The sequence below is a fragment of the Pelodiscus sinensis genome, chromosome 21 (assembly GCF_052426305.1).
Source record: "Pelodiscus sinensis isolate ZL-2025 chromosome 21, ASM5242630v1, whole genome shotgun sequence".
NCBI lineage: Eukaryota > Metazoa > Chordata > Testudines > Trionychidae > Pelodiscus > Pelodiscus sinensis.
Genome location: NC_143072.1, coordinates 7,189,774 through 7,212,539, shown reverse-complemented (window position 1 = coordinate 7,212,539; position 22,766 = coordinate 7,189,774). Strand labels below are relative to the sequence as shown.

Genomic DNA, 22,766 nt, shown 5'->3' with positions numbered 1-22,766 from the left:
CTTTATCATACAGTTTTAATTCATTCACCTTTAGCACTGAAAGGTATGATAGCTGTTCTCAGTATTCTTTTCACAGAGCCATCACGGCTGGCATTCTGACATTTCCTAATTTCTAATACAATTTATGATTCATGTAAAATGCCCTCCCACTATTTTGTAAAAGACAAGATGACATTTAAGGAAAGTAACAGAAATAATAATTGTGGATGTGGCACTGAGAAATGCACTTCGCGTATGTGATCATTTACAAGAGTAGAACAGTTGAGAGAGGAACCCATGTAGGGCAGAGGAACTCATACGAATGGCACTAATAATCACAATGATCATCTGGCATTGTCGTGAATGCTGGCAGCTAGGGAGAGGCGGTATTGACTAAGAGTTGGGGACTAACTCTTAGGGGACCTCTGGAAGGCCATTTCTTCATACCCAGCAGAGAACATATGAAGCAAGGTCAGTCGTCTGGAATTCATCTCTCATTGACTCGTCTCCCATCCCACACACAGTTTCTGTTCTCCTCTGATCATTAATGGACAGGAAATTGTCAGTACACATAAGAGCATCCTTGAAACACACCACTTGTGCCACTTGGGAGGTGATGTTTTTGTTCCATTGTACAACCCCTGGTGGAATACTAAAGCAGTAGGACCTCACAGTATTACAAGTAGAAATGAGCTGGAAGCAATATGGCCTAGACTCTAGAGGAAGGCCTGGCCCAGTGACAGGCCTGCTGAGCGACTTTGGCAGCTCCCCTCACCTCTATTTCTGTAAAATGGGGACACTCTAAGCAAGTCACAGTTTATGCTGGATTTCACCACCAGACACAAATGCGATTACGTAATGATGATCGATCAGAATAATTGATTTCTGCAGATTCATTTTTAAAATTGTAGAGAGCCATTACACATACTCGTCCTGATTTCCTTCTCATTTACACTGGTGTAACTCAGGAGTGACCTGTAGGCTTCAGCATAGCTAGAGCTCTGTACATCCTGTTTAATCTTTCACTGCCCTCTATTTGATTTCAAGATATTCTTGGACACCAGGGTGATAGGAAAATTAGCTTTCCATGAAGTACCCACAGCAGATTTAGTGTCTCATTCAATCGCAATATTGGATGTTTTCTATTTACTAGAGAGAAACTAGTTTTCCAGAAACATAAGGAGTGGGTAGGGAATTATAGACTGACCTAACATTTTCAAGCCTTCATTCACACTGGGAGCAATGATTGAAGTGTGCTTGCCCACGCCGAGTGTGAACTGCAGTTGACAAGCGGTGATGACTTTGAACATAGGTGCTACTATGGATGTGCCTTCACATTTGATCACTTCAGTTCATCTTTCTAAGAATAAAAAATGAGAGACACAGACAAGAACTTCCAGAGGTTGGGTCAATGTCTTTTGCTGCATATGCACGTGTTCACGCTTTTGTGGAAGATTGCCTGTTACGCAAACTCACAAGTGAAAATACAAATTACTTGGTTCTGGAAGTAGACTTCCGATAATCCGGCACTTCAGGGACCTAGGTGGTGCTGGATTATCCGATATGCTGGAGTATCAGGAGGTACTGCATACTCCCGACCCAATCCCCCTTCCCCACACCTTATGTTTGGGTCCCGGAGCCACCGGTACAGCCGTGCGTCTCTCTCCAGGTGCTGGGGCATGTGTGCTGAGCAGCTGGCTTCTCAATGAGCTGGCCGGGATGCCGTGTGCAACCCAATCCCCCTTCCCTTCCCTTCCCAGAGCCAAACACCTCCCCTCCCTGCTGTAACCCACATGAGAGTGGCTGATCTGAGCACTTCTGGGTTCTGTCCCAGTTCCGTCAGGAGCTCTTGCCATTTTGATGCCGGACTATCAGGAGTGCCGGACAATTGGATGCCGACCTACTGGAGTTTTACTGTACTTTGTTTCAAGTGGCACTGGCTGGCCTCTTATCTGTGACTGTAGTTAGAAGAGAAGCGGGTGCAGATAGACCCACAGAGGAGACAGACAGAGTTTTGGCTCAAAGAGGCAGGGGGTGCTGTTTTCACTCGGCATGCCCTAGAGGGGGTGTTCCCATGTTGGCGCTACATATATGGCTAGCGCTCATATATCTACATGAGCAGGGCTTGACATGCGGCGGTGAGCCCCGCTCCCCAGCTGTGCGGTTTGGCATGTGCTGATCGTACTGCAGTGCCGTGCTGGGCTAAAATCTACTCGCCACGGGCAAGTAGATTGCCCTAATTGTCGAGCCCTGTACATGAGGCACACAGTAAGTGTCTGTCCCACTGTGTTCAGTGAACTTAGTTGTTAGTTCTAAGTAGACATCACACCCGAAAGGAGCTGGTGTGGAGGCAGAAGCATGTGGATTAGTGATTTAGCTCTCTGCGTTGGCCTATTACGTCCGATACTTGGCCAGCAGTTCTTAGGCAGAAGTCTACACATTAATTCATCAGGCTTGTCAAAAGAAGGAAGGATAGAAGATTGTGTAGTAGAAGGTCATTACTGATCATGTTTGGGAAAAGGCATCTTTGGTTGGGTTGGGGAGTTTTAGTCGTTTATTTTAGATTATGCTCTTTGTGCGTGATTTTGTAAACTGCTAATATTCAAAAGACCTAAGGGAGGTTCCTGGTGATCGTATTTTGGTTTTTTTCTGCCCCTAAAACAGGGCCAATTTCTCAGTTTGGCCAGGATCCCAGATATTTGGTTTCAACTTTTTATTACATTTCAGTTATTACTTTGTCCTTCACTCTGTCCCCCAGTACCAATTGTTCTGGTGATAGATGGAACAGTTCATCTGATATCTCTCTGTGCCACACTCAGATGGATACAATGAATCATGCAAATGATGACAATCTGTCTAGATTACCATTTATCCAGAATTGTTTAGTTCTGGGCTTTTCGCTGAGCTATAATTGGCCCCAAATTAAGATCAAGATAGTTCATTTTGGTCTAAAAAGTAACGGCTCAAGGTCCCTAACAAGGGTGTGTGTGTGTGTGTGTGTGTGTATATATATATAGTATCTTTGACAACAGGTGCACTGTTGTTTTTTTTAAACTGGAGTTATGATTTTATGCTTTCTACCTGAATTTATGAGTGTTCCTGTTATAAAAGCCATTTAGAGCTTTAAAAAAATAAAATATATATGAAGATATACCTATTGCATAGAGCTAGATTAGACCTTGGGAGGTCATTGAGTCCAGTCTCCCGCCCTCGTGGCAGGACCAAGTACCATCCTTAACAGATTTGCACCAGATCCCTAAATGGCTCAAGGATTGAGCTCATAATCCCAGGTTTAACAGGCCAATGCTCAAATCACTGAGCTATCCCTCCCCCTTTAGAAAAAGAAGACAAAGTCTAAATACATAACAAAACCTGAGATCTGCTTATGTCAGGGCTTTTTTCCCCTGCCCAAATACATTTTCACACAACTTTATCCACTTCACATTTTCTTAACAGTCACTTCCGGGATGAAGAAAAATTGCTGTAGAGGCAAAAGCACACAGCCAGATCCTTGAGGCCAGGCATAGCCCACTGTAGTCTGGAAAAGCAGAAACTCTCGACTGTCACGTTTTGGTCCTGGCAGTGAATTGCTATGCAGCATTTCGCACAACTTTCTTGGCAATTACCTGTTAGGGTTACATTTTAAAACCTCCGATTTCCAGCACCCATTATCTTTAGGATATTTGACTCTAGTTCCAACCTCCGTGAAAGGCCAACCCAGAACCCTTCCATATGTTTTGGGGGCAGTTCAGATGTCCCCTTCATGACTGAGAGCCGTCACCAACTACAAGGTTGCTGTAAAATTTCTTTTTCCACCCTTAGACCATTAGATTTTCTCAAAGCTCTGTATATTAGGGGCCTGTATATAAAGGTGGTTAGACAAGACTTTAAATGTCGGGATAACTGGGACAGTCTAATCATGTGTTCTGCATTTAGTTAATGGCAAGATTGTCACAAAGCAGGCTCACTGCTCCGAGTATGTACTTAGAGAATTGGTGGTTAAAGAAGCTCACATCTGAGTGCTGAAAGCCAGACCTAGTGCAAGAATTAATCATGCTCTACCCATTACCAGGACTAAAATCCTAAGAAAAATGATAATATTGAAAAGGGAGAAAGGGGGTGGGAGAGAGTGCAGTCCTTGGAAATTAAGACAGAAGCCAAACTCATTATGGGTGTGTCTAGACTACATGCCTCCGTCGACGGAGGCATGTAGATTAGACAGATTGGCAGAGGGAAATGAAGCCGCGATTAAAATAATCGCGGCTTCATTTAAATTTAAATGGCTGCCCCGCTCTGCCGATCAGCTGTTTGTCGGCAGATCGGGGCAGTCTGGATGCGCCGCGTCGACAAAGAAGCCTTTCTTGATCGGCACAGGTATGCCTCGTGAAACCAGGTTTCCCTCTGCCGATCTGTCTAATCTACATGCCTCCGTCGACGGAGGCATGTAGTTTAGACGTATCCTATGTGACCCTGCCTTGGAATCACAATAATCTCTTTTGTACATCTCCAATAGGCAGAGCTCTTCGGGAAGTAGAATCTGAACTCTGGAGGAACCCCTAAAATAATTTTGCATATCTCAAGGAACCACTACCCATTTTTTATTTTCGACAGCTGTATGAAAATACTGTTACGTAGGTGAGATTTTAGATACATGAAAACAACCACAGTTTCGGTAAAAATGTTAATTACAAAACTGCGCAAAGACTACAAATCTACAAAATAGCGAACGACCGTAACGTGCACTAGAAAAGACTAGAAATGAGGAGAATTCTGGGAAGCAGAAACAAAACAAAGAGGCAACTGGTGGTGTATGAAGATTACTCCAGTATTGCCAATTGCCGGACAAAAATTCCTGTAATATTTCAAGGGATATTTGGAATTGTTCATGGTATTTCAAAATTTTTATTTATTTATTCCACGATTTCTCACAGAACCCCTGACAATGGTCTGCAGAACCCCAGGGTTTCGCAGCACCTTGGCAGGGAAACACTGCCCTTGAATGTCCCAAAAGGCACATGGACAATGCACTCAGTGCAACAGATGACTCAGGCAAAGGGTGGAATAAGTACGATCCGCCAGCAGTTACAGAAACACCTGGGGAATCAGAACACCAGTGACCGTAGGCTCATGAGAAGACAGTCTGTTCTAAGTTCTCCAACACATTCATGTGGGTTCCACATGAATTAGCACAACGACCATGATCTGTGCTTATAAATACATCTGCCAGGAGTTCAAAGGCTGTGCTTGCTAGTGTTCGTCGTGTGACTGAAGCATTATATGGTCACGTGTGAAGAAAATTGAGAATCGGAGCAATATAAACAGGTGGTTCATTACACTGTAGAAGACAAGCAAGTGGCAGGAAATCCATAAAAGAATCTCCGATAGCAAACTCTCTCTGTCTAGACAGGATTTTCTACCTTGTTCTTTAGCAACAGCCAGGTTTTTATTTAAAAAAAAAAACAAACAAAACCTTAAGAAACCATGAATGGTCCTTCAGCACCTTAGAGTCCAACAAAAAAATGTAGGTAGTAACATGAGCTTTCGTGGGCACAGCCCCACAACCTGAGACTCTTAAACGAACCAGGCTTTTATAGTAGATTTCTCTAAGACCCCCTGAGAGGAGCACTCTTGGAGAAATTATATTTTTTCTTTCAATAAAAAATAAGCAGAGTGTTATTTCAGGAAAGTTCCCATCTCTGTTCTTCATTCTCAGGATGTAAATTAGAGTTCAGACAGTTCATTTTGGTGAAAGGTGAAAACTGCTAGGGTTACCAGATGATTTCAAAAAAATACCGGACACACTTGATGTCAGATGGGGGTGGGGACCGGCAAGGAGGAGAGCGGGGCTGGCTGGGAGGAGGTCGGGGGAGCAGGGCTGGCCAGGATGGGATTGTGGGGAGCGGGACTAGCTGGGGGGAAACCGGCTGGCGGGGAGCAGAGCTGGCCGGGAGGAGGTCGGGGGAGCGGGGCTGGCCGGGGGAGATCGAGGGAAGGAACCAGCCGCCGGGAAACAGGGCTGGCCAGGAGGGGGTCGGGAGAAGCAGGGCTGGCTGGGGGAGATTGGGGGAAGGAACCGGCCGGCAGGGAGAGGGGCTGGCCCAGACGCATGCAGATCCTGGGGTGCAGCCCATCCCATGCATGGTCCTGGCGGAGCACACAGGCAAGTCCAGGCCTGAGGATTCCATCCTGCCCTGACTCTGCCCCTCCCCCACTGCGTAGTTGAGTGCTGATACTCATGATAATAATAAAACATACTTAATTAGAAAACACTGGACATTAGGGTTGCCAGGTGTCCGGTATCTGAGCTTTCTGTTCGGGAAACAAATTGAGAAAATATAAATGAGAAAATAGAAATATCCAGTATTTTCTAACTAAGATGTAATGTCGATTGTGACGTAATGTCAAGTGTGTCCGGTATTTTTGTTGAAACCGTCTGGCAACCGTTTTTATGTCTGGTATTTTCTCAATTGGTTTCCCGGACAGAAAGCTCAAATACCAGAGGGTATGTCTACACTACAAAGTTAGTTCGAACTAACGGACGTTAGTTCGAACTAACTTTAATAGGCGCTACACTAGCGCTCCGCTAGTTCGAATTTGAATCGAACTAGCGGAGCGCTTAGTTCGAACTAGGAAAACCTCATTTTACGAGGACTAACGCCTAGTTCGAACTAGCTAGTTCGAACTAAGGGCTGTGTAGCCCTTTAGTTCGAACTAGTGGGAGGCTAGCCCTCCCCAGGTTTCCCTGGTGGCCACTCTGGCCAACACCAGGGAAACTCTATGCCCCCCTCCCGGCCCCGGAGCCCTTAAAGGGGCACGGGCTGGCTACGGTGCCCATGCCAGGTGCAAGCCTGACAGCACCCAGCCAGCAGACCCTGCACCTAGCACGGCACAGAGCCACCCACCCGATGCCCCCCAGCCCACCCCCTCTTGCTGGGACCAGGCTGGCGGCTCCCGGGAGCTTGCCCTGGACCGCAAGAGGCGGGCACCTTCCTGGGCTAGTGCGGACATCATGGACCTCATCCACGATCTCCGCACTAGGCACAGGAAAGTGGCCGTCTAGGGCAGGAGAGCTGCCAGCCTGGCCACCCAGGAGCAGGTGTGCATGAAAATCAAGGGGGTCCACTGAGACCCCCGACACTGAGCCCTGAGCTTACAATGGCCATCCTGGGTCAGACCAAAGGTCCATCTAGCCCAGTAGCCTGTCTGCCGACAGCGGCCAACCCTAGGGACCCTGGAGGGGATGGACCGAAGACAGTGACCAAGCCATTTGTCTCGTGCCATCCCTCTCCAGCCTTCCACAAACCTTGGGCAGGGACACCACTCCTACCCCCTGGCTAATAGCACTCCATGGACCCAGCCTCCATGACTTGATCTCACTTCCCTTTCAACTCTGTTCTAGTTGTAGCCTTCACAGCCTCCTGCAGCAAGGAGTTCCGCAGGTTAACTATTTGCTTTCTGAAGAACAACAACTGTCTCTTACTAGTTTGAAGCCTGCTACCCATTCCTTTCCTTTGGTGTCCTCTAGTACTTCTTTATGGGAACTCAGGAAGAACTTTTCTGAATGCACCCTCTCCACCCAACCCCTGCTTTTAGAGACCTCTATCCTGTCCCCCCTACGTCTCCTCTTTTCTAAGCTGAACAGTCCCAGTCTCTGTAGCCTCTCTTCATATGGGACCTGTTCCCAACCCCTGATCATGTTAGTTGCCCTCCCTTCTCCCAGCCTTTCTCTTCCCCTCTCCCACCTCCTTTTCCCAGTCTCCCCCAGTTTTTTTCAATAAAGACAGAGTCAATGTTGGCAGAAACGTTATCTTTATTTTGTACATCAATAAGAAGGGGGGCTAGGGAAGGGTAAGTGGAAGGAGGTGAGGGAGGAATGGGGTACGAGCCCCCGATGGGGAGGACTGGGCTGGCTCTGTGGGCTTCTGGGGGTGGAAGCTCTCCTGCAGCCCCCCAATTACCCCCTCTCCCCAGATGGCAGCCTGCGGCAAGTGCAGCCGGGCTGATGGCCGAGTGGTATGATGTGCCCAGTGTGGGTGCTCCAGGCAATCCAAGCCAGGACTGCTTTGCAAGCGGGGCACCCCTGAGAACTGTCTGTCCGGGGTGGGGGTCGGGACCCTTTAAGCACAGCCCTCGGCTAGCCTGAGACAACATCTCCACGCTCTAAGTCCTCCTCTGATGCCCTGCCGGCACTGTTTCCGGCCATCCTTAAGCCCTGTTCAGAGTCCACTCAATGTGGACTTGCTAGTTCGAATTAGCAAAACGCTAGTTCGAACTAGTTTTTAGTTCTAGACGCGTTAGTTCGAATTAGCTTAGTTCGAATTAACTAATTCGAACTAAGTTAGTTCGAACTAGCGCTGTAGTGTAGACGTACCCAGACTGTCCGGTTCAAAACCAGACACTTGGCAACCCAAGAAACTGTGGATTAAGGTTTGTTAGCCAGAAATGTCCTCTGCCATTGACTTATTCAGACTGACTGGGCCAGAAGGGATGGGCTCAAACTCAACACACAGAGCTGTGAGCAGCCTGAAGCATTTGCCATTTGCTGTTAACAGTTTTCATCCCCAAAGATCATGAAACATTTCACAAACCGCAGGCCTGGTCCTGCCAATACTTTATTACCTAGCACTGGGCTTGTTACAGGTGGGACTGAGACAGGCATTGGCACTGATCCCTTGCTTGTTTATCCTCTGCCGGGATACACGCAGAACATACGGAACGAGGCACCCGGCTTTGTGGTGTTTGCAGATGCTGGCGTCCTAGGAACCGTGGAAGAAGAAGAGGATCTTGATCAATAGAGAGAGGCAGAGCCAACCCTAGGGTACAGTGAATTTGGGCAACCTCTCCGGACCCCGCAGGCCAGCAGTCAATCCAGGAAGTGATGGATTCACTTGTTGGGTCCTGTGCCCCCCAAGGAACAGGCCTGGAAAGAGGGGTGGTACAGATGTAGGCGCAGGATAGGCAGAGGAAACAGTGTTCTGTGCTACAGGAGAAGGAGAAATTGTGGCAAAGGCATGAAGGCAAATCCCTGCCCTTGAGAAAAGCAGCAGGTGCCTTTTTAACATTAATGCGGAGAAATCAGAACCTCAAATTTTAAGGTCTCCTCCGAAAAGGGTCCCAAATCCCTCTGGACTTCACAGTACTTGTATGTGGCCTGCTAAGATGCTTCCAGCCAGCCTCAGATGGCCAACGTAACAGCTTTTCACTTTGACACAGAGGGCTCGTCTAGACTACATCCCTCTGTCAAAAGAGGAATGTAAATGAGCCCGATTGAAAGTGCAAATGAAGCGTGGATTTAAATATCCTGTGCTTCATTTGCATATTCACATCCGGTCGCTGTTTCGAAAAAAAGTGTATTTCAAAAGTGAAACCGCCGTCTAGACGCGGTTCTTTCAGAAAAAAAACTTTTTTCGAAAGAACCTGTACTCCTGAAAAAAAGAGGAACACAGGTTCTCTCGAAAAAGGGTTTTTTTTAAAGAACCATGTCTAGACTGTGCTTTCACTTTCGAAATATTCTTTTTCAAAACAGCAATTGGACACGAATATGCAAATGAAGCACGGGATATTTAAATTTACACTTTCGATCAGGCTCATTTACATTCCTCTTTCAACAGAGGCATGTAGTCTAGATGTAGCCAGAGAACCCCTTTGGGAAGAGAAATGCCAGTGCAAAAGATTCATTGGGTGTGTCTAGACTACAGGGTTTTGTTGACAAAAGTCCACTTTTGTCGACAAAACTATACCTGCGTCTACACTGCCGCTGAGTTCTGTCAACATAACGTCGACAGAACTTAGCGGTTTTACTGACGGCTGTAAACCTCATTCTACACGGAATAACGCATTTTGTCGACAGAGTTCTGTCGACAGAAGGCGCTATTGCATCTACACTGTCCTTTGCGTCTACACTGCGGCTTGCTTTGTTGACAGAACTGGATGTCATTTAGACGCTCTTTGTCGACAGGTTGTCGACAGTATCTGTCGACAAAACGTCTGTTGACAAAAGCCTGTAGTCTAGACGTACCCATTTTGTGGGCTCAGGGATGCAGTAGGCTAGTGCTGTACGGGTGGGTTGCATAAAAACATACATAAGAACGTCTGTACTGGGTCAGGACCTTTGGTCCTTCTAGCCCAGTATCCTGTCTGCTGACAGTGGCCAGCACCAGGTGCCCCAGAGAGGGTGGACCGAAGACAATGATCAAGCGATTTGTCTCCTGCCATCTCTCTCCAGCCTCTGACAAACAGAGGCCAAGGACACCATTTTATCCCCTGGCTAATAGCCTTTTATGGACCTAACCTCCATGAAATTATCTAGCTTCTCTTTAAACTCTATTATAGTCCTAGCCTTCACAGCCTCCTCTGGCAAGGAGTTCCACAGGTTGACTACACGCTGTGTGAAGAAGAACTTTCTTTTATTAGTTTTAAACCTGCTCCCCATTAATTTCATTTGGTGTCCTTAGAGTTCTTCTATTTAGGGAACTAATAAATAACTTTTCCTTATCGGCCCTCTCCACACCACTCATGATTTTATAGACCTCTATCATATCCCCCCTCAGTCTCCAATTTTCTAAACTGAAAAGACCCAGTCACTTTAACCTCTCCTCATATGGGACCCGTTCCAAACCCCTAATCATTGTAGTTGCCCTTTTCTGAACCCTTTCCAAGGCCAAAATATCTTTTTTGAGGTGAAGTGACACAGTATTCAAGATGTGGGCGTACCATAGTTTTATACAGGGGCAGTAAGATATTCTGGGTCTTATTTTCTATCCTTTTCCTAATAATTCCTAGCATCCTATTTGCCTTTTTGACCGCCGCTGCACACTGCGTGGAAGTTTTCAGAGAACTGTCCACGATAAGTAGGTGTTGCCTACTCCCCCCCTCAGTCCGAAGGGTACTGGGGGTAGGGAGTGTGACACCAGGCAGGATCTATCCACCTCAAATCATAAACTCCCTCTTGTGAGTGAAAACAAGTCTGGACCTGCCCATCAGCTGCTGGCTCCACCGCAGGGAACATAACCAGGGGTCTGCAGCTGGGACTGGTTTGACAAGGGGGAGGGGGTGCTGCGTGGAGCGGAGAGGCTTACAAGAGAGAGTGCCTGTGCCAGATGCTCATACGGCCGCAGAGCTGCCGCCACGGAATGGTATTCTGTCAGCAAAAGGAAACGGCCAATGCAGAATCCTTCCACGGGGGTTTCTTCCAGAGAGCCTCAAGAGAGAGAGAGAGTCCTTTGCCAGCTGACCATTGACGTGGAATCCAGCCACACTGCGGAAGAAGTGTGTTGTTATCCAAATGTGCTTCTCTGTCCGTGGGGGAATTTCTTGCACCTACCTCTGGTGCTGAGATGGCGTATTGGGCTAGATGGCCCACAGGCTGGGGCTAGGCCCATGCTTCACTAGTTCTGTGCTGAGGGGTGTCTTGGGGCCCTTACGTTACTGCTTTTGACACCCATGGTCCTTGAAGTTGATTTGCATCATCTCTGAAACTACCCCATCCCGATTCCCTTTCCCTAGAATGTCCCAAAAGGCACATGGACAATGCTCTCAGTGCAAAAGACGACTCAGGCAAAGGGTGGAATAAGTACGAGCCGCCAGCAGGTACAGAAACACCTGGGGAATCAGAACACCAGTGACCGTGGGCTCACGAGAAGACAGTCTGTTCTAAGTTCCCCAACACATGCGTGCGGGTTCCATATGATTTAGCACAACGACCATGATCTGTGCTTATGAATGCATCTGCCAGGAGTTCACAGGCAGGGCCGGCCCGAGCCATTCCTGCACCCCGGGCAGCGGGCGCACGACGCATGTGCGGTCCCGCACCCCAGCACACTGCGCACCTTACAGCTGCTATCGGGCACGCGGCGCCTGATGGCAGCTCTAAGGGGCGCCGTGCGGCTCCCAGCCCTGGGCATGCAGCACCCGATTGCAGCTCTAAGGGGCGCCGTGCGGCTCCCAGCCCTGGGCATGCAGCACCCGATTGCAGCTCTAAGGGGCGCCGTGCGGCTCCTGGACCCGGGTGCGCGGCGCCTGATTGCAGCTCTAAGGAGCGCCGTGTGGCTCCTGAACCCAGGTGCCTGGTGCCTGATTGCAGCTCTAAGGGGTGCCATGTGGCTCCCGGCCCTGGGCACGCAGCGCCTGATTGCAGCTCTAAGGGGCGCCGTGCGGCTACCAGCCCTGGGCACGCAGCGCCTGATTGCAGCTCTAAGGGGCGCCGTGCGGCTACCAGCCCTGGGCACGCAGCGCCTGATTGCAGCTCTAAGGGGCGCCGTGCGGCTACCAGCCCTGGGCACGCAGCGCCTGATTGCAGCTCTAAGGGGCGCCGTGCGGCTCCCAGCCCTGGGCACGCAGCGCCTGATTGCAGCTCTAAGGGGCGCCGTGCGGCTCCCAGCCCTGGGCACGCAGCGCCTGATTGCAGCTTCCCCTACAGCTGCCATCAGGCATACCCCATAGGTTGGTGCCCTGGGCAGCTGCCTGGCTAGCCCCCCCCCCCCCTTAATCTGGCCCTGTTCACAGGCTGTGCTTGCTAGTGTTTGCCGGCACCCCGATTACTGGTGGAGCTAGCGCGGGGGCAGACAAGAACAGGAGCAAATCTCTGGCAGGGAGAGCTTTGAAATTCCTGTGCAAAAACTCATGTCCTGGCGTCTGCGATTGCCCTTTGAGACAAAGATCTCAAAAACGCACTATTGTTGCATTGGCTTATCAGACATCTCGGCAGGCTCAAGGGTGCCAATAAGACCAGGGCTTTGCTGTGGCGTGATCTCAAGCACAACCCCTAACTCAAGAGCTGTCCACACCAAAAGAGGAAAGCAAAACTACGGGATGGGTGAGAAAGCGTACTCCCAGTGTGTGGGATTGAACTTTTGGGCACTGAACGTTTCACAGAACCATGGTAACACCTTGCACTTTAGCTAAGCTACATTTTGCCTGTATTTAGCAGCAGAGATGTTCTGGATTTACCCCAGACTTACAACGCCATTCGCCTCAGCACCATGCCGACTTGAAAACACTGCCTCGGAAGGGGGTAAAAATGATCAAAGGACATTTTGCGCTGGAACAATCCTTTGCGTTTTCAAAGCACTCTAAAAACATCAACTAATTAATGCTTCCGACACCCCTGTGAGGTAGCCAAGTGCATGTTAGCCTACATTTACAGAGCTCTAGTTGCCAGGAGAAACACTGTGTTGTAAGCAAGGAAATGTGTATACTCCTCTCCTAATTTCTTTCAGAAATAGGACTATGAATAGGAAGAATGAATGGGACATTTTTCACTATGTATGCATGTGTGTGATTCTTCTAGGGCAAGCAAAGCCTATAGATTGCTGCTACTGTGCTTTTGGTGGGATTTTTAGTAGGGCAGAGTGGTGTCCCTGAAGAATGTATCCAACAGGAAAGCAGCTGATCCCAGTAGACAGGGGCTCTTTGGAGCTACATGTGGAGTTTGCAATGTTCACCATTGCTCCTGCTCTCTCTGTGATAACATTGTTGGCATCAGATTTTACAGGTCACATGAAAAAGAAATGATTCTAATTAGAATTTTATAGATCAATGAGTCGGTATCTAAAAATATTTTTGCATATAAATAAAGGTATCAGGCTTTCAGAAGCTGTTTTAGCACATAGGCTTAAAAGGCGTAGGATTTTTCATGAGCGGAGGAGAAGGGGGTCAGGAAAGAGGGTCTTAACTGGAAAACACAGGGATATAATTTCTTAGCTGTTTCCCATGTTCAATGTATCTAATTATTGGAGAGGCGGGTTCTCCTTTGCTCCTATGATTTATGAAATTGTTGGATAAGAAATCTAATTTCTTGCTGCCAGTTGTGTTTAATGGAAAAAGCAGACACACGCAGTAATTTATTTTTCTCAATCACTGCATTAGGTCAGAGGTTTCGTTCTGGATTTCTGTTTCATTTCAGGGTGTGAGCGTTTCTTTTGAAGGGGTGAGATGGCTACAGAGGTTGCATGTAAATGGCCAGTGTTATTCTATATACATGTAGAATTGAGCATATTCTGCATATATATGAGTTCATTTTCTAGATTATAAACCATCATCTATGAATGGAGAAAAAAGCAATCAGACATGAATATAAATTCCCGGTCTTCCCTCTAATTCTTTTCCATCCATGTGCAGAATAAATTTTATGATGTGTGGATGAGCACCTTCAGTAGAAACCCATGCTGCCAGCTATGGGTACTTACAGGGAACACTGATGCTCACCCAAAAGCAAAGATATACCCTGTGGAGAAGGGTGAGGAACTGTGTTCTGCTGAGACACAGAGGTTTCTGCATATGTTTGCAGCAATGACAGTGTCAGGATAGGCACTGACATTGTGTGGGACCAGCACCCCCCTGCCTTGTCTATGGTCAAGCATACTTCAAGATGAATGCCATTTCTCTGTATTATGCATTCAAGAAAGAGAATCCACGACAAATAAGAGGGAGGGGGCGTGGAAAGATGGCACTGCACTACAAAAAGCCGCTAGGCAGCCCAACATAGAGAGATCCTACTGAAAAGGAGGTTTGCCGAGTTGTGGCAGGGCTCCAGCTGTTTTCTCAGGGTGCATCTACACAGCAAGGCTCAACTCGCAATAAGCTATGCAAATTGAGCTACGTCAATTGCCTATCTTATTTCGAAATAGGGAGTGTCTGCACAGCACTTATTCCGAAATAGAGCACTCTTCCTCTGACTTCCTTTATTCCTCGCACGATGAGGGTTACAGGAGCTGGAGTAAGAAGTCCTCCAGTTTGACACTATTTTGAAATAACTGCCTGCTGCATAGACACGTACTAAGTTATTTCAGAATAGCGCTAGTTATGTTGAAAATGTGTCGCAATGTAGACGCACCCTCATAGAACCCGTCCTGAACTCGGCTTACTGGGCGCATGCAAGCCCCTAAAGGCCCATGAGCTGCATGGAAATGATAGGGGTAGTGATGTATATACATCACATGCGTGCTTTTCTATGTCCCTTCTAAAGAACAGCATAGAAGTATGGAAAAGAATGTAGAAAATAACCTTTGGAGCCTTTCGCCCATGCTTAAATAATGAGCATGTAGCAAATTGGGTTTTCTTGGATGTGGAGAGAAGGTCGCGAAAGCACTTAAGATTTGTTATCAGTGACGCCAACTAACTGAAGTCCTTTCTTCCCTTCCCACAGTTTGACATGCAAAGGATAACGCTGGAAGAGCTCAAACATATTCTGTATCATGCATTTCGGGACCATTTAACAATGAAGGACATTGAAAACATCATCATCACTGAAGAGGAGAGTTTAAATGAAAACTCTGGCAACTGCCAAACAGAGTTTGAAGGTGGTGAAAAGTTTTTCTTTCTTCCTCTGTTATGAAAGGCTAGCTGACCCTTTCCCAAGGTTTAATTCGGTCAGATCCCATTGTCATCAGTGAGCACTGGTCTACTTAAAGACCGAGTGAAAACCTCAGAATTTGGGTCTTAGCCTTCTTTACTGTATGTCTGAGAGGGAGGGGGTGCTGAAATATGAACTATTAAGCTGGTAGCTAATATGGTTTGCAGTACATTTAGTTAGTACTTTACAAGCATGGAAAATGTCAGCGCTTATGACTAAGAAGGGGATGTAAAACTCAGGATCTCTTACTCGATATAACGAATCCCCATTTCCGTACAAGTTAGATCTTGTAATCAATTTTTCAAGTTCAGTATCAGAATCATGAATCATTCTGGCATCAATTTTGTGCTTGTGGAACGATACCAAGGTAAGGCATCCCCACCAGTTTCCTTTTCACTTTCTTCCTTTTCCAGCACTCATGACACAGTAGCAAACTTAGTCACACTTTGTGGACTTCAGAATCGGGCTAAGCAATATGTTGCAACTGTAGAAAAGTACACGGCAGTTTTTCTTCCCCTTGATTAGGGGATTCTTTGGGGAGAGGGTTGTGGTGGTAGTTTGCTTTAAACCAAATGCTCTTCTTTTACTTTGGTTTTGTTCCATGGTTCTTTTCTTTCACTACCCACTAAATAATGTATCTCTACTCTTAGTTAAGAGGCTGAGGGGGCAGAAGTAAGAATAGAACTGAGCACCTCTTGCCTTTCCACTCACTGTTTCATCTGCTGCCCCATCTGGCTGGGGGCGAAGGCGGGGGCACCACCCAACTTGTTCTTATAGAATCATAGAATCCGTGAGTTGGCAGAGACCTCAGGAGTCATCAAGTCCAACCTCCTGCCCAAAGCAGGACCAATCCCAACTAGATCAAGCCAGTCAGGGCTTTGTCAAGCTGGAACTTAAAAACCTCTAGGGATGGAGATTCCACCACCTCCCTTGGGAACCCATCCCAGTGCTTCACCACCTTCCTAGTACAATAGTTTTTCCTAATATCCAACCTAGACCCCCCCACTGCAACTTTAGACTATTGTTCTGCGTTCTGTCACCACTAAGAACAGCCTCTCTCCAGCCTCTATGGAACCTCCCTTCAGGAAGTTGAAGGCTGCTATCAAATCCCCCCTCACTCTTCTCCTCTGTATACTAAATAAGCCCAAATCCCTCAGTCTTTCCTCATAAGTCACGTGCTGCAGCCCCCTAAACATTTTGGTTGCCCTCTGCTGGACTTTCTTCAATGCATCCACATCCTTACTGAATTGACACAATACCCCAGATGCTAACTGAAGTATTGGATACAATACTTCTTCATGCTAACACCAGCTTTTTCGACATCCATGGGTGAGAGCCACTCGGTGAACTGATATTCAGTTGCTCCACTGTGAATTGTTTCAGTCCCTGGAAACAGCATGAAAACAGGGAGATTTCGGGGTGCTCAGACCAACACTCTTCCCCCCGAAACACACCCACCCACAAACACATAGCAATGAGAAATGTCAAGGAATGAAACAGGTTCACCACATTGAACCACCTCTATGAAAACGGTTAGACGGTTATTGTGAGGATTTTATCTGCTGAAAGGCTCTTTGGAACAGGACAGTTGATTTTCTTTATCAAATTAATAATAGGATCACTCATTTTAGGCTCAGTGGGAAATGGCAGTTCTCTCAAGAGTAGCTATTTCTCTCTGATGGCATTTCTGGGGACTTCACAATTGTTAGTATAAAATGATGCCAGAGAGCTTCTCGAGGAGACAGGGATCTCGTTAGCTGGCTCATATCCTTACGAGAGAGAAGTATTCATCTTTGTAACAGAATCAGCCCAATGAATTGCTCTGGAATGTTGCAGTGATCTCGTCAACACTAGTTAATTACTATCGATCATCCTGAATTCACTCTAACACAAAAGTCAACCTGCTCTTTCTTGAGCGGAGAAGAGAGAACCGTGCCAGTTTTAATGTTCCTACTTCAGGCGCGTCAAATTCTGCTCAGTTACACCAGTATCACAAAGCAGAATTTAGCTCAATCTACTAAAAATTTAGCCCCTTAAGGTCCCAGTCCTGCAAAGATTTGCACATAAGAACATAAGAACATAAGAACGGCCGTACTGGGTCAGACCAAAGGTCCATCTAGCCCAGTATCCTGTCTACCGACAGTGGCCAACACCAGGTGCCCCAGAGAGGATGGACTGAAGACAATGATCAAGCGATTTGTCTCCTGCCATCCCTCTCCAGCCTCTGACAAACAGAGGCCCAGGACACCATTTTATCCCCTGGCTAATAGCCTTTTATGGACCTAACCTCCATGAATTTCTCCAGCTTCTCTTTAAACTCTATTATAGTCCTAGCCTTCACAGCCTCCTCTGGCAAGGAGTTCCACAGGTTGACAACACGCTGTGTGAAGAAGAACTTTCTTTTATTAGTTTTAAACCTGCTACCCATTAATTTCATTTGGTGTCCTCTAGTTCTTCTATTATGGGAACTAATCAATAACTTTTCTTTATCAGCCCTCTCCACACCACTCATGATTTTATAGACCTCTATCATATCCCCCCTCAGTCTCCTCTTTTCTAAACTGAAAAGTCCCAATCGCTTTAACCTCTCCTCATATGGGACCCGTTCCAAACCCCTAATCATTGTAGTTGCCATTTTCTGAACCCTTTCCAAGGCCAAAATATCTTTTTTGAGGTGAGGAGACCACATCTGTACACAGTATTCCAGATGTGGGCGTACCATAGTTTTATACAGGGGCAGTAAGATATTCTGGGTCTTATTTTCTATCCCTTTCTTAATAATTCCTAGCATCCTATTTGCCTTTTTGACCGCCGCTGCACACTGTGTGGAAGTTTTCAGAGAACTGTCCACGATAACTCCAAGATCTTTCCTGATTTGTTGTAGCCAAATTAGCCCCCATCATACTGTACGTATAGTTGGGGTTATTTTTCCCAATGTGCATTACTTTACACAGGCATTCTGGAACTATTCCCATTAAAACCATCTCACCTCACCCACTTAATACACAAGGGTTTACAGCAGGGGTGGGCAAAAAGGGCCTGGCAGCTGACTTTAAGTGCTGAGTGCCCCTGGTGGGGGAGGGGAATTCATGTGCTCCCCCGCCCCCGGGCTCTGATTGGCCTGAGGGCAGGGGAGCACGCAAAGTCTCCTCCTGGCCTGCAAGTCGACTCTTAAGTGCAGCGTCCCCTTGCAGGGTGGGGGCAGGGAGCAAGAAACTTCCCGTGCTCCCCCCGCCCTCAGACTCTACTTAACCTGGGAGCCGGGGGGGCATGTGAAGTCTCCTCCTGCTGCCAGGGTGCGAGCGCCTAGAGGGAACTGCCAGCTGTTCAGAACAGCTGGCAGTTTGCTGCGGGGCGGGGGGAGCAGGGAAGGCAAAGACTTCATGTGTTTCCCCCACCCCCTGGCCAATCAGGTTCTGTGGGTGGGGAAGCACGGCTCTTCTGCCTGAAGCCCCGGGGCAGCCCCCATCTAAAATTATTGCCCACCCCTGGTTTAGAGAGACATTCTTTTATCTGCCCTGCCTGAGAATGACTAGCGTTGTGGGGGTTTGCTATTTTTTTTAAATCAGAAAACAACAACTCTTGTTGAAATCCATCAGTGATTCCACAGGGAATGTTTCCTGAGGTGCTTGGCAGAAGGTGTCTCATGTCATTTTGGTTTTAGTATTTGTATCCAAGTTTCAGACTTGAAAACGATCCCATTTTAAATGTTGGGTTGCTTTCCCCCTTGCAGTTGTAGGGTGGCCGATCTTTCACTTCAAGTTTAAGAATGACTCGTTTAGTGTAATAGTCTCCTTTACTTTCCTACAGTAAGTTCAGAGTCAGAGAAACTTACTAGACTCGTTATTTTTAGGTATAGATTAGCCTGCAGATTTAAATTAAGCCTAAAGCCCCATTGCTCAGGGCTTTGAAAAATTTTCTTTCCTGTGCAGCATAGTTTGACCTAACAAACACTGTAAATACAGCTCGATTTATAGACACGTTATTCTGTTGATGTAGCTGTAAGTCTCTCAGGGAGGCATATACCTATCCAGATGGAAAACTGTTCCTGTCGATGTCGGAAATGTCTGCTCTACCGCACCAGCACACACATGGGCCACTGCAGGCCACAGACCTCACCATGTCCTTCAAAGAGTTCCATTTGCAAATTCACTGATAGGCACCAGTTCTCCAAACCGCAGGAAATACGTCCTTTCTTTGCTAAATCAGTTTTAAATGCAGCTTGAGTTTGCCAAAACACGTCTTTGTCCAGAATATTTGAGGTGGGTTCATTTAAATCAGTGCAGTTTTTGTGCATTTTGAATTGATACCTGATTCCTGTCCAAATGGTGTCTGACACACATAGTGAGTCGCAGCCAGCTAGCGGCTTACCCTGGCAGCCCTGCAACCCAAGTTTGAAAAATGCTGACCTAGTGCATCCTCCTGCTTAACACAAAGCACCACCAAATTATCCCAAGCAGGCACAATCACCCTGTCTTTAGTAACAAATGCAAAATACGGGTTCCTACTTATGAGTCCCAATAAACCATTTTAATCACTTTGCTTTACATCGGCATTACCTGCTGATAATCCAGGAATGTGACTCAGTGGGGGAATTTCAGGTGGTTCCGAGTTCAGCGTTCCATGGGCCTGATATTTTGATGAACTATCCCAACAGCCCGGGTCTGCTGAAATTGGGCTGGAAGTGTCATATGCTCAGTCTGTCAGTATATTGGTACTTCCTGCTTCTGAAAGTACACCAGGAACAGCTTTTCCCCATAGGATGCTGGCACTGCTGGTGCCAGACAGAACCCAGAAGCATATGGACCCATTAAAAATCCGGAGGAAAAATATTTTTGAACCAAAAAGCTTTTATCCAGCTTTGAAGCATTCGATTAATAAAGTTCAGCTGTGCAACTGGCACTTTGGAAAGTGTCTTTTGGCCTCCAATTAAGGATCATCTTTCCCCTGCACAAAGGTGTTAACAATATACTCTGGTGCTCCACCTATGCCCATCACACATGTGCCAAAATCTAATGCACGGCTCCAGAGCAAGATGGCAGTACTTGCATGAGTAGAGTAGCAGCATCTGGGGAGAAGTTTTAGACATGCCTTGATTATTGCAGTAGGTTTGGCAACAAGGCTGTGTAGTGAGACTGGTTAATGGGGAGAGGTATGTGGTCCCTCACCCCCAAACTAATCTGATTTTGACGACGTGTTAATGCTCACTAATACCGTAGAAACATTCTTCCCAACAGCAGAAAACTGTGTGCTCTTTCCATGGACACAGACACTGACACTGATACTTTGTGCAGTAATTGTACCAGTACTATGGATGCACTTACACAAGGTTCTTACACAGCTTGAACTGCCCTGGTCCAGCACCCTTGGAATCTGACCAGTCCTGGACCAAGGAATTTTCTGGATAAGAGGAAGTCAATTCCGGCCCAGAGCTCTGCTTTTCCCCAGCTGCCAGGAGGCTATGCTGCCACTGTGGGGCTCAGGTTTCTCCTAGCTCCCTAGTCCAGTGAAGCGCCTGGTCCGACCCCACTGATTTGTCCCATGAGTGCTCCCATGAGGTTGCTTTGCTGATTGATGCCAGACTAGGGGTGTTGCCAGACCAGGGAGGTCTGGATTGGGGAGTTTCAACCGGTACCACTATAGCATATTCTTGTAAAGAAAGTGCAATAAACAATGTTGGTATAAGGCACACCAGTTATTTCACTGCATCCTCACAAGGGTTAGACCAACATAATTTACCCCTCTAAACCAAATAGTTATTTTGGTTCAAAATTGCTGTCCGTGTCAGGCCTTAGCTAATTATTTTATGTCTATGCAGACAAAGGAATCTCAGGCCACAAAATAAAGACTTTCAGGATTGTGCTTTATAATTTTCACTAGGCATGGACTGAAACAACGCAAATCCAGATGTGCACCCCCTACAATCTTGAGTGCGGAAGTCCAAAAGTGTCATTCTGATCGCTCTGGACCCAAATCTGCATTTTGTAACTGGCTTCTATATTTAAATTGCCACCTATTCGACCACAAAGTCTGTGCTCTGGCTGAGAAAAAACTGAAACAGCCCCCCAAATTGTATATCAGGGTAGACAATCTGAATGACACAGAACCAACGATAAAAATGGTATTTCTCCAGAGATTTCAGTACTTAGTCTAACAAACAGAAGGATGCCCACTAATTTTTTCTGCCCATTGACACTGTTCCTTTTATTAATGAGCAAGACAGGGGAATGTAGGCAAGAACCAAGAATTTATGGCCAAGAAACAAGTGCTCAGGAAAAAGGAGCGCAGTTCAAAATTACACTAAGCCCTTTTGGCTGGCACGGCCTTAAATCAAAATGCTCATGACATGCTGCCAAACACACTGCAGGAAGCGAGTTAGAATGTCTATATGCTGATGACTGTGCCCTGCGCACCACAAATATTTCACCCTCAGATGTGACATTGAAATTAACAGGGCATAATTGAGCAGCTGCAGCCAAAGGCTTTGAGCTCCTCGTTTTCAAACTGTGAGCAAGGAGCAGAGGTTGACGCCTCCTGTGAGGAAAATAACTTGATTCCCAGACAAACAGAAGGAAACCTGGGACTTGTCTATACTAACATTTTGTGCGTGGTGAGCTGGGGGGGGGGGGGTAGCTTACTGCATGTTAACTGTCTCCAGGGACTCTACTACCACACACTTAACTGTCCCCTAGTGCACTTTGCTCTACCCTGTGCTGCACTATGTCTCGACTCATGGCCGCGAATAGAGAACAGATTCTGCACAGCCCCCGTGTATAGGTGTGAATAGCATTGCTGGTGAGTAACACAAGGCCAGAACCTTAGGGCACATTCCACTCCACGCTTAAGCGGTGCTTAGTGACGTAGCATCCGACCGCCTCACTGCTGCCAGGTACTTTTCCTGCTACTCCTCCCTGCCAGCGCCTTTCACCATCGGCCACACACTGCATTGTGGCCGTGGCCTGTTTCCTACTGTTGCATGTGGCTACATGGTGCTCTCAGAGTAACCAGGCCTTAGTGCAGGGGTGACAATAAGCCAGACACGGCTCCTCAGGATGGACCCCTTGAGGGCCACCGGTGCCTTATTTACCTGCCCCTCTGGGAGCATGAGCACTTGTAGCTCCTGGTGGATGCAGAGCACCATTCCTGGCCAATAGGAGCTGCGGAAAGCAGTGTCCCAGTCCACGTCACTTCCCGCAGCTCCTATTGGCCAGGAACGGTGATCTGCGGTGGATAGGAGCGTCAAGCGGTCGTGCCCGCAGAGGCGCAGGTAAGTAAAGCTCCGGCAGCCTGCCAGGCGCTAACCCTGGTGATCCCCATCCAGTCCACAGGCTGGTTATTGCCCGCCACTGCCTCAGTGTCGGGCAGCAGGGTCCACGCGCACAGTTAGCACACGAGAGCGTTACAGCCTAACTTGCTGCGTGCTGGTTTGTGGTGA

At 47.3% G+C, this 22,766-nt stretch overlaps 1 protein-coding gene across 1 annotated transcript in view; it reads left to right on the top strand.

Moving 5' to 3' along the window:
* CALN1 (calneuron 1) overlaps positions 1 to 22,766 on the top strand; it is a 282,285-nt gene that overhangs the window by 241,592 nt on the left and 17,927 nt on the right. Inside the window, exon 5 of the mRNA XM_075905110.2 lies at positions 15,125 to 15,278. Coding sequence (XP_075761225.1) covers positions 15,125 to 15,278 — 154 coding nt within the window. The remainder of the gene's footprint in view (positions 1 to 15,124; positions 15,279 to 22,766) is intronic.